The following is a 17509-nucleotide window of genomic DNA, read 5'->3' on the forward strand; positions in this document are numbered from 1 at the left end:
TGTTGATGGAAATACACATTGGTCCCAATGTTTTATTTTAATTTTAAAATCTATATTTTTTCTTCAGATTAAATTGTTTTATTTGAAGCTGTTGAATTTTTGCACTCTGGTTTGTGATCTGGCAGGAGCAGCCTTAATGGGATTTTGTATTTCAGCTCCTTCATGTACTTAATTTATTCTTTCAGGGATATGAGCATTGCTGGCAAAGCCAACATTTGTTGCCCATCCCTAATTGCCCTTGAACTGAGTGGCTTACTGGGCCATTTCCGAGGATAGTTAAGAGTCCACCATACTGCTGTGGGTCTGGAGTTACATGTGGGCCAGACCAGATAAGGGCAGCAGATTTCCTTCCCTTAAGGACCAGATGGGTTTTTTTGTGACAATCAACGTTACTGACTATGGACTAGCTTTTAAATCCAGACTTTATTAAGTTGAATTTAAATTTGAACCCATGTCCCCAGAATATTAGCCTGGGTCTCTTGATTACTAGTCCAGTGACATTGCCACTACGCCACCGTTTCCCCTGAGACCGTGCTCAGTTTAATCATATTTGAGTCTCTGATCCTAGGAGAATCTTCCTTCCCCATGGTGTTTTGTATAATTTAAGCAATTTATTCTTGAATCTCGCTATCCTTTAACTTTAATAGGGCACACTAAGTCACCATAACATTGTTAATAATTGAACTTCTATTTGTTTTTAGGTCCATTACTTTTGCATTTGAATTACTACAATGGTAGAGTGAGGACATTCCATGGGTACCACCCTATTATAAGCAGCTCAGAAGTAGCACTCAACCAATCACTCATAAAGTGGCACAAGGATTTCTGGAAACTATTGGTGAGTAATGAACAGCTGGAGAACCTATTAATAGAAAATCAAAGTTAGAGTTCTCTGATGCTTTCCTTACCAGTAGTCCTGCATAAACTACAACTGATTCAAAACTCCATTGCTTAGCTATTATCATGAACAATAGATTCATAGATGTTTACAGCGCAAAGATGCCATTTGGCCCATTGTGTCTGCGCCGGTCAACCAAGATCTGACTACACTAATCCCATTTTCCAGCGCTTGGCCCATAGCCCTGGATGCTATGACAACACAAGTGAATATCTAAATACTTCTTAAATGTTACGAAGGTTTCTGATTCAACCACCCTTTCAGGGAGTGAGTTCCAGACTTCCACATTCTCTCGGTGAAAAAATCTCTCCTCAACTCCCCTCTTGGCCTTCTAGCTCTTCCCTTAAATCTATGCCCCATGGTTATTGACCCCCCCCCCCCCCCCACTAATGGAAAAAATGCCTTTCTATGCTCCTCATAATCTTATACATCTCTATCAGGTCCCAATGTCCCAAACAATGTTTTGCTCCCCTATTTATCCATTAAATAGGATAGCCCAGTGGTGGCTCTCTTGCTTCTGAGTCAGTAGGTTATGGGTTCAAGCCCCATTCCAGGGACTTAAGCTTGTAATCTACGCGGCGGTTTTAGTGGAGTACTGTTGGATGTATCATCTCTTGGGTGAGGTGTTAAACCGAGGTTCCATCTGCTCTCTCTGTTAAAGGTAGTACCAATCAAGTGTACTACTTTGTCCTGGATGGTGTCGAGTGTTATTGGAACTGCACTCAACCAGGCAAGTGAGTATTCCATCACACTCCTGACTTGGTGCCTTGTAGATTTGGAAAGGCTTTGAGGGGTCAGGAGGTGAGTTATTGCTACAGAATCTCCAGTCTCTGACCTGCTCTTGTAGCTACAGTATTTATATGGCTGGTCCAGTTCAGGTTCTCTTCAATGGTAACCCCCCCAGGATGTTGGTAGTGGAGGCTTCAATGATTTTAATGTCATTGAATATCAACGAGAGGATGATTGGATTCTCTTGTTAGGAGATGATCATTGCCTGATTGGTGTGTTGTGAATATTACACTTATCAGCCCCAGCCTTAACGTTGTTCAGGTCTTGCTGCTTTCAGGGATGGATGGCTTCATTATCTGAGGATGCGATTGAAACTGAACACTGGGCAATCATCACTCAATAACGCCACTTCTGAACAGATGTTGAAGGGAAGGTCACTAATCAGGTAGCTGAAAATGGTTGAGCCTGGGACATTGTCCTGAGGAACTCCTGCAGCAATGTCCTGGTGCTGAGATGATTGTCCCCCAACAACAAAAACATCGTTCTTTGTGCTTATAAATGACTCCAATCAGTGGAGAGTTTTCCCCTGATTCACATTGACTTCAATTTCACTGTTAATGCAGCACTCAGTCAAATGTTGGTTTATTATCTAGGGCTGTCACTCTCATCTCTTGAATTCAGGTCTTTTGTCTATGCTTGAACCAAAGCTGTAATGAGGTCTGGAACTAAGTGGTCCCGGTGGAACCCAAACTAGGCAGTTTATTGGTGACCAAGTGCCACATAGAAGATGTTCCTATGTTCTTAGGACAAGAAATTTTTTGAAAAGCTGGATGATATTAGGCAGAATATGAATATAGAATGATGTCCTGGCAGACTGGAAACAGTTAAAGTGCTTTTAACCTACTGATAAAAATGATGAAACAAGCTACAATATAATTTGTGTTGAGATTAAATTATATATTAATAACAACTGATCATACGGCTATCTATTCACTGATGGACTGGCCATCTCCAAGTCATCTCTAAGAAAAATAAGGACTTAACCTGTACCACTATCTTGTATCTCCAAAGCACATTTGCTGAGCTGTAACTAGATTGCTTGCTTGTGCTTGCAGGCAGGTACTGGTTGTGGTGCTTCGGAGATCTAAATTAGGTTTTTTAAAAAAATCTGATCATATACTTAAAATACGTGATGCATATTTGTTCAAATTGTAAATTTGAATACTAACGTACGATTAGACTAGATATTCTATGCAAGTATTGACATTTATTGTCCTGGAAACAGCTTGATGAACTGTTACAAAATAGTGCATAGATCTGCTATTTCAGTTTTGTAGTCTGACTTGTTCTAGTCACAATTGTCTTAATCCTTCATGTTTTCTAATAGGGCAAGTGAGAAAAGATAAGCACAAAATGAATGTATTGTACACATTGGGCTAAAAATCCAGTATTGACTTGAATTTTGGCTATTACGTTAGCAGAAGGATCCCAACGTTAGCATTTTTGTGCTGTTTGAATGTTAAATAAACTTCAACTAAATTATGCTGATTTCAAAAAGCTAATAACAATGTCCTAATAACTTTAAAAAAAACCAAGCAGGGAGGGGAAGTTCTCATCCTTGTTTTCAAGTCCCACCACAGCCTTGCCATTCCCTATCTCTGTAGTCTCCTCCAGTCCCACTACCCCCTGATATCTGTGCTCGTCTAATTCTGGCCCCTTGAGCAACCCACATTTTAACTGCTCAACGTTGGCAGCTGTGCCTTCAGCTGCCTAAGCCCTGTACTCAAGAATTCCCTCCTTAAACCTCTCTGCCTCTCTATCTCACTTTCCTCCTTTAAGATGCTCTTAAAACCTACCTCTTTGACCAAGCTTTTGGCCATCTGCACGAATATCATCCTAGTGGCTCAGTGCCATTGTTTGCTTTAAAACGGTACTGTGACCGTTTTATTATTAATAATAATATTACATTAAAGTCTCTATCAATACAAGATGTATAACTGTTTACTACTTTTGTTTGATTTTAATACTTAGTAAATTTCCATCTTGACTTTGTGTATTGTATAGTGTGAATGCATCCTTAAAATGCAATTTTTTGACCTAGCTTTAGTCAATTCCTACCTCTTAATTCATTCCAGATTGCTTGGGGTACTTAGACAGTTAATTTATTGAATATACAATATTCACAATGAGGTCCTGAAAGTATGGTGTGTTTCTCCACGTTTCTTGTCGAGCTGTTAGTTAACTCATGTTCTGAAAGCCTTCCCTAAATATAGTACACTAAATTACTGAATATTATTTCAAATGTGTGCATTTAGCACTGCATGAAAGAGAGCTTATTAGCTTATTGCTGATTCAAAGCTATCTTGTGTTACAGAATCATAGGAGCTCTGTGGCATAGGAGACCATTTGACTCATTACAACTTGGCCAACTTTCTAAAAGACTTGCCCACTTAGTCCAATTCCTCTGTCTTTTCTCCGTATCCTTTTTTTTAAATCTTTCAAATCATTCTAAATGCTTTTTTGGATTTTGCTTTTACCACTGTTTCTGGTAGGGCATTCCATGTCACACAAGATAATTATGACTTGAAAGCATTCAGCCAATTTTGATTCATCCATCCAGGGCAATCAGGGATTGGAAATAAATGCTGTAGAATAAATGCTACTGAATGCCCAGTCTCTGACTTGCTCTATTAGTCATGACCTTTATGTGGCTATTTCAGTAAAGTTACTGGCCAATGGTGACCCCCAGAATGTTGATGGTGGGAGATTCAGCAATGATGATGCCATTGAATGAAATGGGGAAGTAACTGTTGGAGGTTGTCAGTGCCTGGCATGTATATAGCACAAAGTTATTTGCCACTTATCAGCCACCAACTCCCAGGTCGTCTTGAATGCAGGCATGTACTGCGTCATTATCTGAGAAATTGCATCCAGCTCTCAGACTTCTCCTTTGGCCTTGGTAATCAGAAGTGGACACTACTTGAGATGTAGTCTGAACAGCACAATGTGCAGTTTGATTCTCTGACTTGTACTTTACCATTGATTATATCGTTCAATCTTCTGTTAGTTTTGTTGATTGTTGAGCACATTTAGCATTGTGTTTAATTGCTGTTCAAGCAATCTTCTGTGTTTTTTAAACAAATTCTCTTATCCCCTCTCTGTGATGTTGTTAAATGTCTGCATTTAATTACTGGTTTATCAGAGGTGGGTTCCTTCAGTGAAATGTATTTTTCCTCCTTTTTCCAACTCTCAATTTGTACAGATTAACAAAATGTTTGTTTAGGAGGATTATGTTAATTCTTTGACTTTTGATTGTGGGATGTGGGTGTCTCTGGCGGGGCCAGCATTTGTTGCCCACCCCAAATTGCCCTTGAGAAGGTGGTGGTGAGGTGCTGCCTTGAACTGCTGAGTCCGCCTGGTGCAGGTACACCCACAGTGCTGTTAGGAAGGGATTTCAAGGATTTTGTTCCAGTGATAATGAAGAAACTTCCAAGTCAGGATGATGTGGCTTGGAGGGGAACTTGAAGGTGTTGTTGGTCCCATGTATCTGCACTCCATGTCCTCCTTTGGTGGTAGAGATTGGGGATTTGGAAGATGTTGTGGAAGGAGCCTTGGTGAGTTGCTGCAGTGCATCTTGTATATGGTACACACTGCTGCTGTTATGCACCACTGGTGGAGGGAGTGAATGTATAAGTTGGTGCATGGGGTGCTGATCAAGTGGATTGCTTTGTCCTGAATGGTGTTCAGCTTCTTGAGTTTTGTTGGAGCCACTCTTATCTAAGCAAGTGGAGAGTATTCCATCATACTCCTTGTGTGTGCCTTGTAGATGGTGGACATGCTTTAGGGAGTTAGGAGGTGTGTTGCTCACCACAGAATTGGCAACCTCTGACCTACCTGCTCTTGTGGTCACAGTATTTAAATGGTCTTTCCAGTGCCATTTCCGGCCAATGGTAACTCCAGGATGTCGATAGTGGGGTATTCAGTGATGGTGATGCCATTGAATGTCATGGGGAGATGGTTAGATTCTCTCTTGTTGGAGATAGTCATTGCCTGACACTTATGTGGCATGTATGTTACTCATCATCCCAAGCCTGAAGTTTGTCCAGGCATATGGACACGGACGCTTCAGTACCTGAGGAATGTCAGGCTTTCTACTGTCCAAGAGTGAAAAGGGATGTCTGCTGCTTACAGACGCTCTTTCCTCTTTTCCTCAGGCTGCTAATATTTCAGACCAGTGTAAAAACTGAGTGGGAATCTGGTGTTCCAGTTGCACTCTAACAATAATATCACATCTGTTCTTTGAGCTGATATTTTTAACGTTATTTAGATGAAACCTCAGTTAATGAATAAATTATTTCCATCAATATTAAATGACGTCATTTCTTTCTTGGTGTATTTTGTTTAAACTACAGGATAACATTCAACGGCAGTTTGAAGCACCCTTTCATTGTGTGCATGTGACCTTCGTCCTGTATATAATGTTTTACATTGCCGGAATAGCAGTGCTGCTTTACTACCTAGTGGATAACATGATTCAGAAAAGTAGACTCACTCCAAAGAGAATAAAGATCTGGTAAGTTTCTCATTGCTTAATATCCATACGTGCACAGCCATAACCTTTTGTTTCCCATCTGTCTCCTCGAGAGGAATGCCAAAACCGTAAAACCATACAAGAAGGTGGTAATTTGACCTATCATATCTGTGCTGTCTGTATGGTAGAAGCAGTCCTCTACACTTCACCATGGCCACTTTCAATGTTGCTTCTAATCTTTCAAAAGTTGTGGCACATGAAACTCTTGTTAAAGGAGTCTGTCACTTTCCACACTCAACCTATCTGAAAAACAGAGTTGTTCAGTTATTATCTCATTGCTGTTTGTAGAGCTTTACAGTGCAAACTGCCTCATCTGACCTATGTGTGACTCAAGTCCCACAGTATGTGGTTAACCATTGATGCCTTTAGGGCAACTAGGGATGGGCATAAAATACTGTCTTACCAGCATTGCTACATTCCAAGAACAAATAAAATAGTGTATTTACAGTGTGCTAAATGGAGTGTGCTTTAACTGTTAGATTTATACTGCAATCCTGGGCTGGTTAGATCTCTACTTACATGCCTACTTGTAATATTTTTGATTTCTTCCTGGGATGTGGGCATCATTTACAAGGCTGACATTGCCCATCCCTAGCTACCATAAAAAGATGGTGCTGGTCCTTTGACACATCTCAATGGCGTGCTAGGTTATTTAAGAGAGCAGTCATGTTGATATGGGACTGGAGTCGCATTTATTTCCCCATTCTGGATCTTCCCATGTTTTTTGCTTTCAGACAGGGTTGACCTTTTATTCTGCTATTAACACCAACACTGGACCAATGCTTTGAGCCTTTAATACTATCATTGCCACTCTGTTTGCCTTGGCATCTTTGTTATTTAATCTCCCTGCCCTCTAACCTAACCCTGACATTCTCTTGCGCTCCACCTGGCCGCCCTCCCATTTTTCAACAGCATAAAACCCCATCACATCCCTACCTCTCTTCAGTTTTGAAGAAAAGTCATATTGGACTCAATGTTAACTCTGTTTCTCTCCCCACAGTTGCTGTCAGAGCTGTGGAGTTTTTCTAGCATTTTGTGTTTTTATTTCAGATCTCCAGCAGTATTTTGTTTTTATTCACATATATCCTATTTTCCTTATCTGTTTTTTTTTCTTTCCTAAAGGATATTATCAAACCAGTCAGGCTTTTACAACAAACTGGTTGTTTCATGATTTCATTACTGACATCAGATTTCTTATTTCCAGACTTAATTTAAATGAGCAAATAATTTAAATTCTATGGTGGAATTTGAACTGTCATTCTCTGAATTATTACCTGCCCACTTTCACTACAACAACACTAACGAGTCAAATTAGGAGCTATATCCTGAACAAGGATTAAAAATGCAAAATTAAGTTTACTTTTTTCCTTTAAAATGTATTTTGTAAACAGGTTATTTTTGTGACCTCACAAGTGATGCCATATATAAAAAGCATTCCTAGTCCCCATAAAGCATACGCAATATGGTTGTTTTGTCTTGCCCCTTAATATCTGAAATGCAGAATTTATTTTTAAATTGAAGTCTGCATAAATATTAAGGATTTTCACTTTATTGCAAGATATACAATAACCAGTTGCTATAACCTCTAAATAGTATCCTGGTGTTATGTTCATGCTACTGAAACACAGCTGTATGCCTTTATATGGCTAAGGAAAAAGTGGGGCCTATCAGAGATGAAAATGGAAACTTGTTTGTAGATGCAGAGGCTATGGGAAGGGTTTTGAATGAGTATTTTGTCTCCGTGTTTACAAAGGAAAGGGAGGATGTAGGTATAGTAGTCCAGGAGGAACACTGCGAGATATTGGACAGGATAGTCATAAAGAGAGAGGAAGTACTCGAAAGGTTGAAATCCTTGAAAGTTGATAAGTCACCAGGGCCAGATGGATTGTTTCCGAGGCTGTTGATGGAATTCAGGGAGGAGATAGCAGATACTCTGAGGATGATTTTCTAATCTTCACTAGATACAGGGGAGGTACCGGAGGACTGGAGAAATGCAAACGTACTTCCATTGTTTAAAAAGGGATCAAAGAAAATGCCAAACAATTATAGGCCAGTTAGTCTTACATCGTTGGTGAGCAAATTAATAGAATCAATCCTGAGAGATAGGATTAACTGTCATGTGAAAAGGCATGGACTAGTCAGGGATGGTCAGCATGGATTTGTTAAAGGAAGGTCTTGCCTCACAAATTTGATTGAATTTTTGAGGAAGTGACAAGAAGGGTTGATGAAGGTAGTGCAGTGGATGTTGTGTACATGGATTTTAGCAAGGCATTTGACAAGGTCCCACATGGCAGATTGGTCATGAAAGTAAAAGCCCATGGGATTCAGGGTAATGTGGCAAACTGGATAAAAGGTTGGCTTTGTAACAGGAGACAAAGGGTAATGGTTGATGGATGCCTTTGCGAATGGAAAGTTGTCTCAAGTGGTGTTCCACAGGGCTCGGTGTTGGGACCCTTGCTGTTTGCTTTACATATTAACGATTTGGACGTGAACGTGGGGGGCACAATTGGAAAATTTGCGGATGACACAAAGATTGGCCGAGTAGTGGATAGTGTAGAGGACAGCCATAATCTCCAAAATGACATAGATGGTTTGGTGGAGTGGGCGGTAAAGTGGCAGATGGATTTTAACATAGTAAAGTGTGAGGTCATACATTCAGGGAGGTCAAACAGTTACAGGGATTACAAAATTAATTGGAATATACTAAGAGGAGTAGATGAAGTGAGAGATCTTGGCATACAAGTACACAGGGCCCTGAAGGTAGCAGTTCAAGTAGACAGGGTTGTAAAGAAGGCATATGGAATGCTCTCCTTCATTGGCAGACGTATAGAATATAAAAGTAAGGATATAATGTTGGAATTGTATAAAACATTGGTGAGGCCACAACTGGAGTATTGTGTGCAGTTCTGATCACCACATTACAAGAATGACGTAATAGCTCTGGAGAGAGTGCAGAGGAGGTTTACAAGAATGTTGCCAGGGTTAGAAAAGTGTAGCTATGAGAAGAGATTGGATAGGTTGGGGTTATTTTCCTTAGAACAAAGAAGGCTAAGAGGTGACTTGATTGAGGAGTACAAAATTGAGGGGAATAGATAGAGTGGACAGGATAAAATTGTTTCCCTTGACGGAGAATTCTAGAACCAGGGGATATAGATTCAAGATAAGTGGCAGAAGGTGTAGGGGGGACATGAAGAACATTTTTACGCAGAGGGTGGTGGGTGCTAGAATTTGCTGCCCAAGTTGGTGGTAGAGGCTGAAACTTTAAACTCTTTTAAAAAATACCTAGATCTGCACCTAAAGTACTGTAAACTGCAGGGCTATGGGCCGGGTGCAGGAAGGTGGGATTAGAAAGGGCACCTGGGTGTCCCCGGGCTGGCATGGAGAAGCTGGGCCAAATGGCTGCCTTCTGTGCTGTAACTTTTCTATGCTTCTATGGTTCTACCAACATGAATCGACTATTTACCCAAAAATATTATTCTCTAGTGCAGTCACTATAATCACACCTTTTGTTATCACAAGTTTAAGCCCTGGGTGAGGACATTAGAGTCTGTGGACATTGTCCAGTACATCATATACTAACTGTTCTAATCATTGGTTTAGATTGGAGAGTTAAAACCTGTTTTGTCCAATAAATATTGCTGACTAGCTACAGGTGTGGCTATGGCAACACTATTTTAGCAGTGTTATCATTTTAGTAGAAAACACATTACACACAATGCAGGTAAATGTACTTCATGTGTATATAACTTAAAACATATCTCTCATTATTCTTTGTGAGTATTTTCAGTCTTCCTCCTTCACGTTTTCATCAATAGGGGAGAAACGCCATTTTAGCAGATAATCAATAAGCAGGAACCAAGGAAGTAAAGCACATGGCTTTTCATTTTTGCCATTTAATCAACAAATGCACAAAACAGTTAACATACATATGCATACACGGTAAAATATGATTATTGAAATAAGATTCCATTAATTCAATGATTACTTACCAATTAAAAATGCAATTTGCCATATCTGGATTCCCAATTAGCCACATAAGCAAGTGGCTAATGTATTGGAGAATAGTGGTCTAAACAATACACAACCTAATCTCACCCAGATTTGATCACTGGAATTTGACTCTACTTGTAAACATCTATTAGCTAAATATTTTTGGTTCTCATTTTGAAATCGGTGGCAAAATGCAAATATCTGTTCTGAATTGTTAGAAAATTTGTGCTTGAAATCCATCAGTACATTCTACAGTATGTTGCTTCATTGTAAATTACAGATGCAAAATGAATGACAGTTAAAATAATCGACCACAATTTGGATCTATTTCTACTGTTTTCAATCATTGCTAAAGTTAATAGAATTTAATGTCAAATATTTTTAGGAGTTTTTTTTAATGTTATATGACCTTCCCCCTGAGTTAAGTCAGAACATACTTATGGAAAAAGATCTACAATATGTTTCTTGATATCTTCTGCAAGTAACAGAATTGTCCTTGGTGCAGGAGAGAGTTGAGAGTTGTGTACTGTGCTAAGTATGAAATATGGTACATTTATTTATAGGATGCTTTAAGGAGTTATACTGTATGAGGTATTTTAGTCCATTGTTATTTAAAGTTCTATATTGTTCTCCCTATGTCCATTTCACATCAGGACTGCTTAGATTCTTCTTAACTTGGTTTAAGTGAACCAAAATAGATTTATGTAATTTTATTAGTGCAACACCATCAATTTCTTAAAATAGTTATTGACGGGTCCTTGGGAAAATTACAGAATTTTCTTGTAGTAACTTCTTACAATCACTGGATGTCACCAACACACTTAATACAGGGGAAAACTTGACTGGTTGAAAAGTTTTTATAGGGGTAATTTTCACCTTCATTGCCTGGGAAGTAACCTAGCTAGTGAATTGCCTACCTGTGTAGAACCTATCCAATTTTTTTTCCTCATTGATCACATGACGTCATGGTTAGCATTGAGCTGATCAGTCATAGAATCTGGAGGAAATCAAATGCGTTTCCTGCAGTTGTAGACTTGTTGCTGAAATATGGTACCAGGCAATCCTCTTTAAGCCAACCTACTAGATGGTGATGGACTTGCAACTTTCTGTGGTAAGAAATGGCTGGCAGTTATCAGTGGAACAAATAGCACTCCTTATACTGTTAATACTGGAACAGTGATTGAACTATTAACAGCAGAATTTTGCACCTGCCTGTCAAATGCTGTTTCTAATCCAGTCTGTTTGTACATGTAGAGTGAAGTTCCCATGCTTGTGTGGAATATGGTTCAAGGCTCACATTTTGGAAGCTGTTTGACTTTTTTAAAGATTTTCTTGTTGCAATATATTTTAGATTATCTATGCTTGTAGAACTGTCTCACAACCTAGATATTTGAATTTTTTTTTAAGTCCCTTTGATGCTTCCTCTGACCTAAGATACTGGTGCAAGTGATGATACCTTCCTAGAGGGATGCCTGTGTGTAAGGGTTACTTCAGAAGCCACATGATTTTACTTGTGTGAATCTGCTGCTGGGAAGATGGGGTGAATGTGGTGGGTGAGAGCATGGTGGACTTTGACTCCAGTAAATTGATTAGCCAGTTTACAGTATGACACTAATCTAGTGTTGGCTGATTTATCCTGGGTGAATCTCACTGAAAAGAGTTTTTTTGATTTGGTTGCAGGCCATGAATTAAGTACCAGATATATAGCATAACAACAATATGAGATTGATGTAGCCTGTACTAATAGGACTAAAGGAATCCACAACTTGACCATTTCATCGCACATGACCAGTGTCTTATAATTTTTTAAAATTCATTTATGGGATCTGAGTAGGTACACTCACAGTGCTGCTAGGGAGGGAGTTCCAGGATTTTGATCCAGCAACAGCAAAGGAGTGGCAATATATTTCCAAGTCAGAATGGTGTGTGACTTGGAGCAGAGCTTCCAGGTAGTGGTGTTCCCATATGTCTGCTAAAAGATATTTACGTGCAATGTGTGTATTGCAATAAACATAGATACATTAGGACAGCTTAAAGAGGACTGTCTAATATCACTATTATTGTCGAATAGCTACAGTACAAAAGGAGGACATTTGGCCTGTCGTGTCTGTGCTTGCCCTCTGAAAGAGCAGTTTGCCTAGTGCCATTCCCCTGCCTTGTAGTTTTGCAAAGTTTTCCTTTTCAGATAATGATCCGATTCTCAATTGACACCCTCTCCTCCACAATTTCAGGTAGTGCATTCTAGATCCCAAACACTCGCTGCATGAATTTTTTTTTCCTCATGAGGCCATAGCTTCTTTTGCCAATTACCTTTAATCTGGAGCAGTTTCTCCCTATCTACTGTCTAGACCTCCGTCAAATCTCCTCTCAACCTTCTCTTCTTCAAGAACAGTCCTAACTTGTCCAATCTCTCTATATCACTGAAGCTCCTCGTCTCTGGAACTATTCTTGTGAATCTTTTCTGCACCCTTTCCAATGCCTTCACATTATAATACTGTCTGTTGGCAAAACCATTGATGTTGCTGTCATTATAAGAAATGTATTTACTCTTTTAAATAGGTTGACTCTGCTGGTGGTTACTGCATCCTGGACCTTTCTTATGATAAAGCTGCTGGTTGCTGCACACCACCTGGAGCAAGCAATTGAAGGAACAGTGTACACATTGATAGAAGAACTGGTAAGGGACATGGTTTATCCCCATCATAACCTTTGATTTATAACCACAACATACAAATTAGATTCTAGCAAGACGGATTCTACACTTTTTATGAATGGTTGAAACAATAAACTAAGGAATATAATAAAATCTGGAGCAAGAAAAGGTCATTAGCCCCCTTGAACCTTCTCTGTCCTGAGTCAATGGATAATTATTAGATCAGGAACTCCACCTGACGTGTTGATCCCTTTTTTTTTAGAGAACACCAGTTTCCCTTTCCTGGAAGGGGGAAAAAAACAAACAGTGCTATTTAATATCTCTAGAATCGCAGCCCTGTCAACCCTGCAAAGTCCTGCTTACCAACATCTAGGAACCAGTGTCAAAATTGACATAGTCATCCTCATGGAATCATACCACGCAGATAATGTCCCATACACCACCATCACCATCCCTGGGTATGTCCTGTCCTGCTGGCAGGACAGGATCAGCAGAGGTGTCGGCACAGTGGTATACACTCGGGAGGGAGTTGCCCTGGGCGTCCTCAACATCGACTCCAGACCCCACGAGGTCTTATGGCACCAGGCCAAGCATGGGCAAGGAAACTTCCTGCTGATTACCATGTAACGACATCCCTCAGCTGATGAATCAGTGCTCCTCCATGTTGAACACCATATTGAAGCATTGCAGGTGGCAAGGGTGCAGAATGTACTCTGGGTGGGAGACTTCAATGTCTATCACCAAGAGTGGCTTGGTAGCACCATTACCGACCGAGCTGGCTGAGTCCTAAATGACATAGCTGCTAGACTGGGTCTGCGGCAGGTGACGAGAGAACCAAGGAGGAGGAAAAACATACTTGACCTCAACCTCATCAACCTGCCTGCTGCAGATGCATCTGTCTATGACAGTATAGGTAGGAGTGGCCACTGCGCAATCGTTGTGGAGACGACGTCCTGCCTTCACAGCAAGTCAAGACTGGGCATCCATGGGGCGCTGTGGACCATCTGCAGCAGCAGAATTGTACTCGAACGCAATCTGTAACCTCGTGGCCTGGCTTATCCCCCACACTACTATTACCATCATGCCAAGAGATCAACCGTGGTTCAATGAAAAGTGCAGGAGGGACTGCCAGGAGCAGCACCAGGCATACCTAAAACTTAGGTGTCAACCTGATGAAGCTATAACAGAGGACTACTTGCGTGCCAAACAGCATACGCAACAAGTGACAGACAGAGTTAAGCGATTCCACAACCAACGGATCAGATCTAAACTCTGCAGTCCTGCTACATTCAGTCGCGAATGGTGGTGGACAATTAAACAACTCACTGGAGGTTAAGGCTCCACAAATACCCCATTCTTAATGGTGGAGGAGCCCAGCACATCAGTACAAAAGATGAGGCAGAAGCATTTACTACAATCTTCAACCAGAAGTGCCGAGTGGACGATCCATCTTGGCCTCCTCCAGAGGTCCCCAGCACACAGATGCTGGTTTTCAGCCAATCCAATTCACTCCATGTGATATATCAAGAAATGGCTGAAGGCACTGGAGACTGCGAAGGCTATGGGCCCTGACAATATTCTGGCAATAGTGCTGAAGACTTGTGCTCCAGCACTTGCCGCACCCCTAGCCAAGCTGTTCCAGTACAGCTACAACAATGGATTCCACCTAGCTATGTGGAAAATTGCCCAGGTATGTCCTGAACACAAAAAGCAAGACAAATCCAACCTGGTCAATTACCACACCATCAGTCAACTCTTGATCATCAATAAAGTAATGAAAGGGGTCGTCAACAGTGCTATCAAGTAGCACTTGTTTAGCGATAACCTGCTCATTGACACCTGTTTTGGGTTCTGCCAGGGCCACTCGGCTCCTGACCTCATTACAGCCTTGGTTCAAACATGGACAAAAGAGCTGAACTGGTGAGGTGAGAGTGACTGCCCTTGACATCAAGGCAGCATTTGATAGAGCCTGCCATAAAAGAGCCCTAGCAAAACTGGAGTCAATGGGAATCAGGGGGGAAAACTCTCTGCTGGTTGGAGTCATAACTAGCACAAAAGAAAATGGTTGTGATTATTGGACGTCAGTCATTTCAGCTCCAGGACATCACTGCAGGTGTTCCTCAGGATACTGTTCTCAGCCCACCCATCTTCAGCTGCTTCATCAATGACCTTCCTTCCATCATAAGGTCAGAAGTGGGGATGTTCGCACATTGTTCAGCACCATTCGTGACTCCTCAGATACCTAAGCGGCCCATGTCCCAATGTAGCAAGACCTGGACAATATCCAGGCTTGGGCTGACAAGTGGCAAGTAACATTCGTGCCACACCATCTCCAATAAGAGAGAATCCAACCATCGTCCCTTGATGTTCAATGGCATTACCATCACTGAATCCCCCACTATCAACATGCTGGGGATTACCATTGACCAGAAACTGAACTGGACCAGCCATATAAATACTGTGGCTACAAATGCAGATCAGAGGCTAGGAATTGTGCGACGAGTTACCCGCCTCCTGACTCACCAAAGCCTTTCCACCATCTACAAGGTCAGGAGTGTAATGAATACTCCCAGCTTGTCTGGATGAGTGCAGCTCCCACAACACTCAAAAAGCTTGACACTGTCCAGGACAAAGCAGTCTGCTTGATTGGCACCACATCCACAAACATTCACTCCTTCCACTACCGACGCACAGTAGCAGCAGTGTGTATCATCTACAAAATGCGTTGCAGGAATTCAGCAAGATTTCTTCAACAGCACCTTCCAAACCCATGACCACTACCATCTAGAAGGACAAAGGCAGCAGATGGATGGGAATGCTGTTGGTTGTCATCGGGTAGGTGCATTTATGTCTGTCTGACTAGCATGGCCTTGAGATTGGGCTTGATTGCCAGCTAATGCCAAGCACTATCTTCCAATTACAGCACCACTGAGTATCTTCAGCATTTTTGCGTTTTATTATCAGTTTCTTGATGACCGAGAAGGGCAAAGGCAGCAGATAGATGGGAACACTGCCACCTGGAAGTTCCCCTCCAAGTCACTCACCATCCTGACTTGAAAATATATCGCTGTTTCTTCACTGTCGGTGGGTCAAAATCCTGGAACTGCCTTTCCTAACAGCACTGTGGGTATAGCTACAGCACGTGGACTGCAGCAGTTCAAGAAGGCAGCTAACCACCGCCTTCTCAAGGGCAACTAGGGATAGGCAATAAATGCTGGCCCAGCCAGCGAAGCCCACGTCCCATGAATGAATGAATAAATAAATAAATCATAATAAATATTAATGGTGTTCATTTTGTAGAAGTGCTGATTGATCTTGACTCCGTCAAGGCTTCATACACAGTGTGTATGTAATAGATATGTTTCTAAATGTGCTCCAGAAAATATATCTCATGAGAAATTGTTCTTGCACAAAATCCACATTCTTATCTGGCTTTCCAGAAGTACATTTTACAGATAAGAATGTGGATTTTGTGCAGGTACAATAAATCTGAGAACTGTGTCTCCCCTTGAATCTTCAAAGGTTGTGAAATTTAGAAAATGCAGCTTTCATTTTTTTGGAAACTTTAATTAAACTTTTGAGCTGTCAGAGAAGCAGGGTCATTGTTGGCACAAAGATTGGGCTAATAACGAGAACAAGTAACACAGTTTTGAAAAAAAAACACTTGGGAGGAAGTCAAAACCGGTGACACATTAAAGCTACATATAGGCCCATACTACAGTGTAAAAATAGTTCAGGAGTCAAGTCTGATGCAAAAAATGTATTTTTTGACTACTGCAATGATCTTAAAATGAACCAGGAGTTCAATTTTGCACAATAACACCCATGGTCCTAGTCTAATTATGGCACTTAGCACAGAAGAGTGCCTTGACAAAGGGGAGAAGCATTAGAGAATGGTTTAAATTGCACACCTTCATTCCTGTGCCTTTTTTTTGTTCTGATTTTGGTCACTTGCATCATGATTTCTATAGAATGAAATTAATCTACAAAACCTAAAGACTGTAGTCATGGTTCAGTGAATTTCTGTAAAGAATCTGAAATCTTTGTTGTAATAAGCATGTGAATAAATATTCTCATTGCATTATACTTTTTACTTTCACCTTCAGTTATTGCCTTCTAATCTGAGCAGCATTGAGAGAATTAGTTAATTGTACCTACTTTGCTTTGCCCTGGATCATACTGTGTGACTTCAATTGATGGTCAGGTTTCCTCTGAAATTCTGAACACAAGTGCACAGGCATCTTGTACATCTTTCATTTACACATGTGTCACTGATTTCTTCAGTCTCTTTGGCTGAACCATGTGATGTGTAACTTCTCTGAATGTCATTTGATCTTGAGCAGAACTTAAAACCTGGTGTCCAATCTGACTCTGATCTTTCTTGATTCCATCTCACTTCCAGCCCTGTTGTAACCCTTACCTACACCTTGACTACAAAAGAATTTGTTTCTCAAATGTACTTCTCATTGGTTTCTCCACCTCCATCCTTCAGCTACTCTTAAACCCAAGTTCCCAGGCATTTACATGCCCACATCTCATTCTTTTATTCTCAAGATCTGGGCAATGCTTATAAAGCTGCCCATCCCAGTTGTGCTGAGAAGCTGGTGGCATACCTTCTTTTTAAACGCAGGAGTATATCTATCCTCCA

General features: G+C 40.8%; 1 protein-coding gene across 1 annotated transcript in view; it reads left to right on the forward strand.

Moving 5' to 3' along the window:
- LOC121276709 overlaps positions 1-17509 on the forward strand; it is a 50884-nt gene that overhangs the window by 29374 nt on the left and 4001 nt on the right. The window contains exons 6-8 of the mRNA XM_041185256.1: positions 702-838; positions 6040-6200; positions 12768-12885. Coding sequence (XP_041041190.1) covers positions 702-838; positions 6040-6200; positions 12768-12885 — 416 coding nt within the window. The remainder of the gene's footprint in view (positions 1-701; positions 839-6039; positions 6201-12767; positions 12886-17509) is intronic.

This window comes from Carcharodon carcharias, chromosome 4, assembly GCF_017639515.1.
Source record: "Carcharodon carcharias isolate sCarCar2 chromosome 4, sCarCar2.pri, whole genome shotgun sequence".
Classification (NCBI taxonomy): Eukaryota; Metazoa; Chordata; class Chondrichthyes; order Lamniformes; family Lamnidae; genus Carcharodon; species Carcharodon carcharias.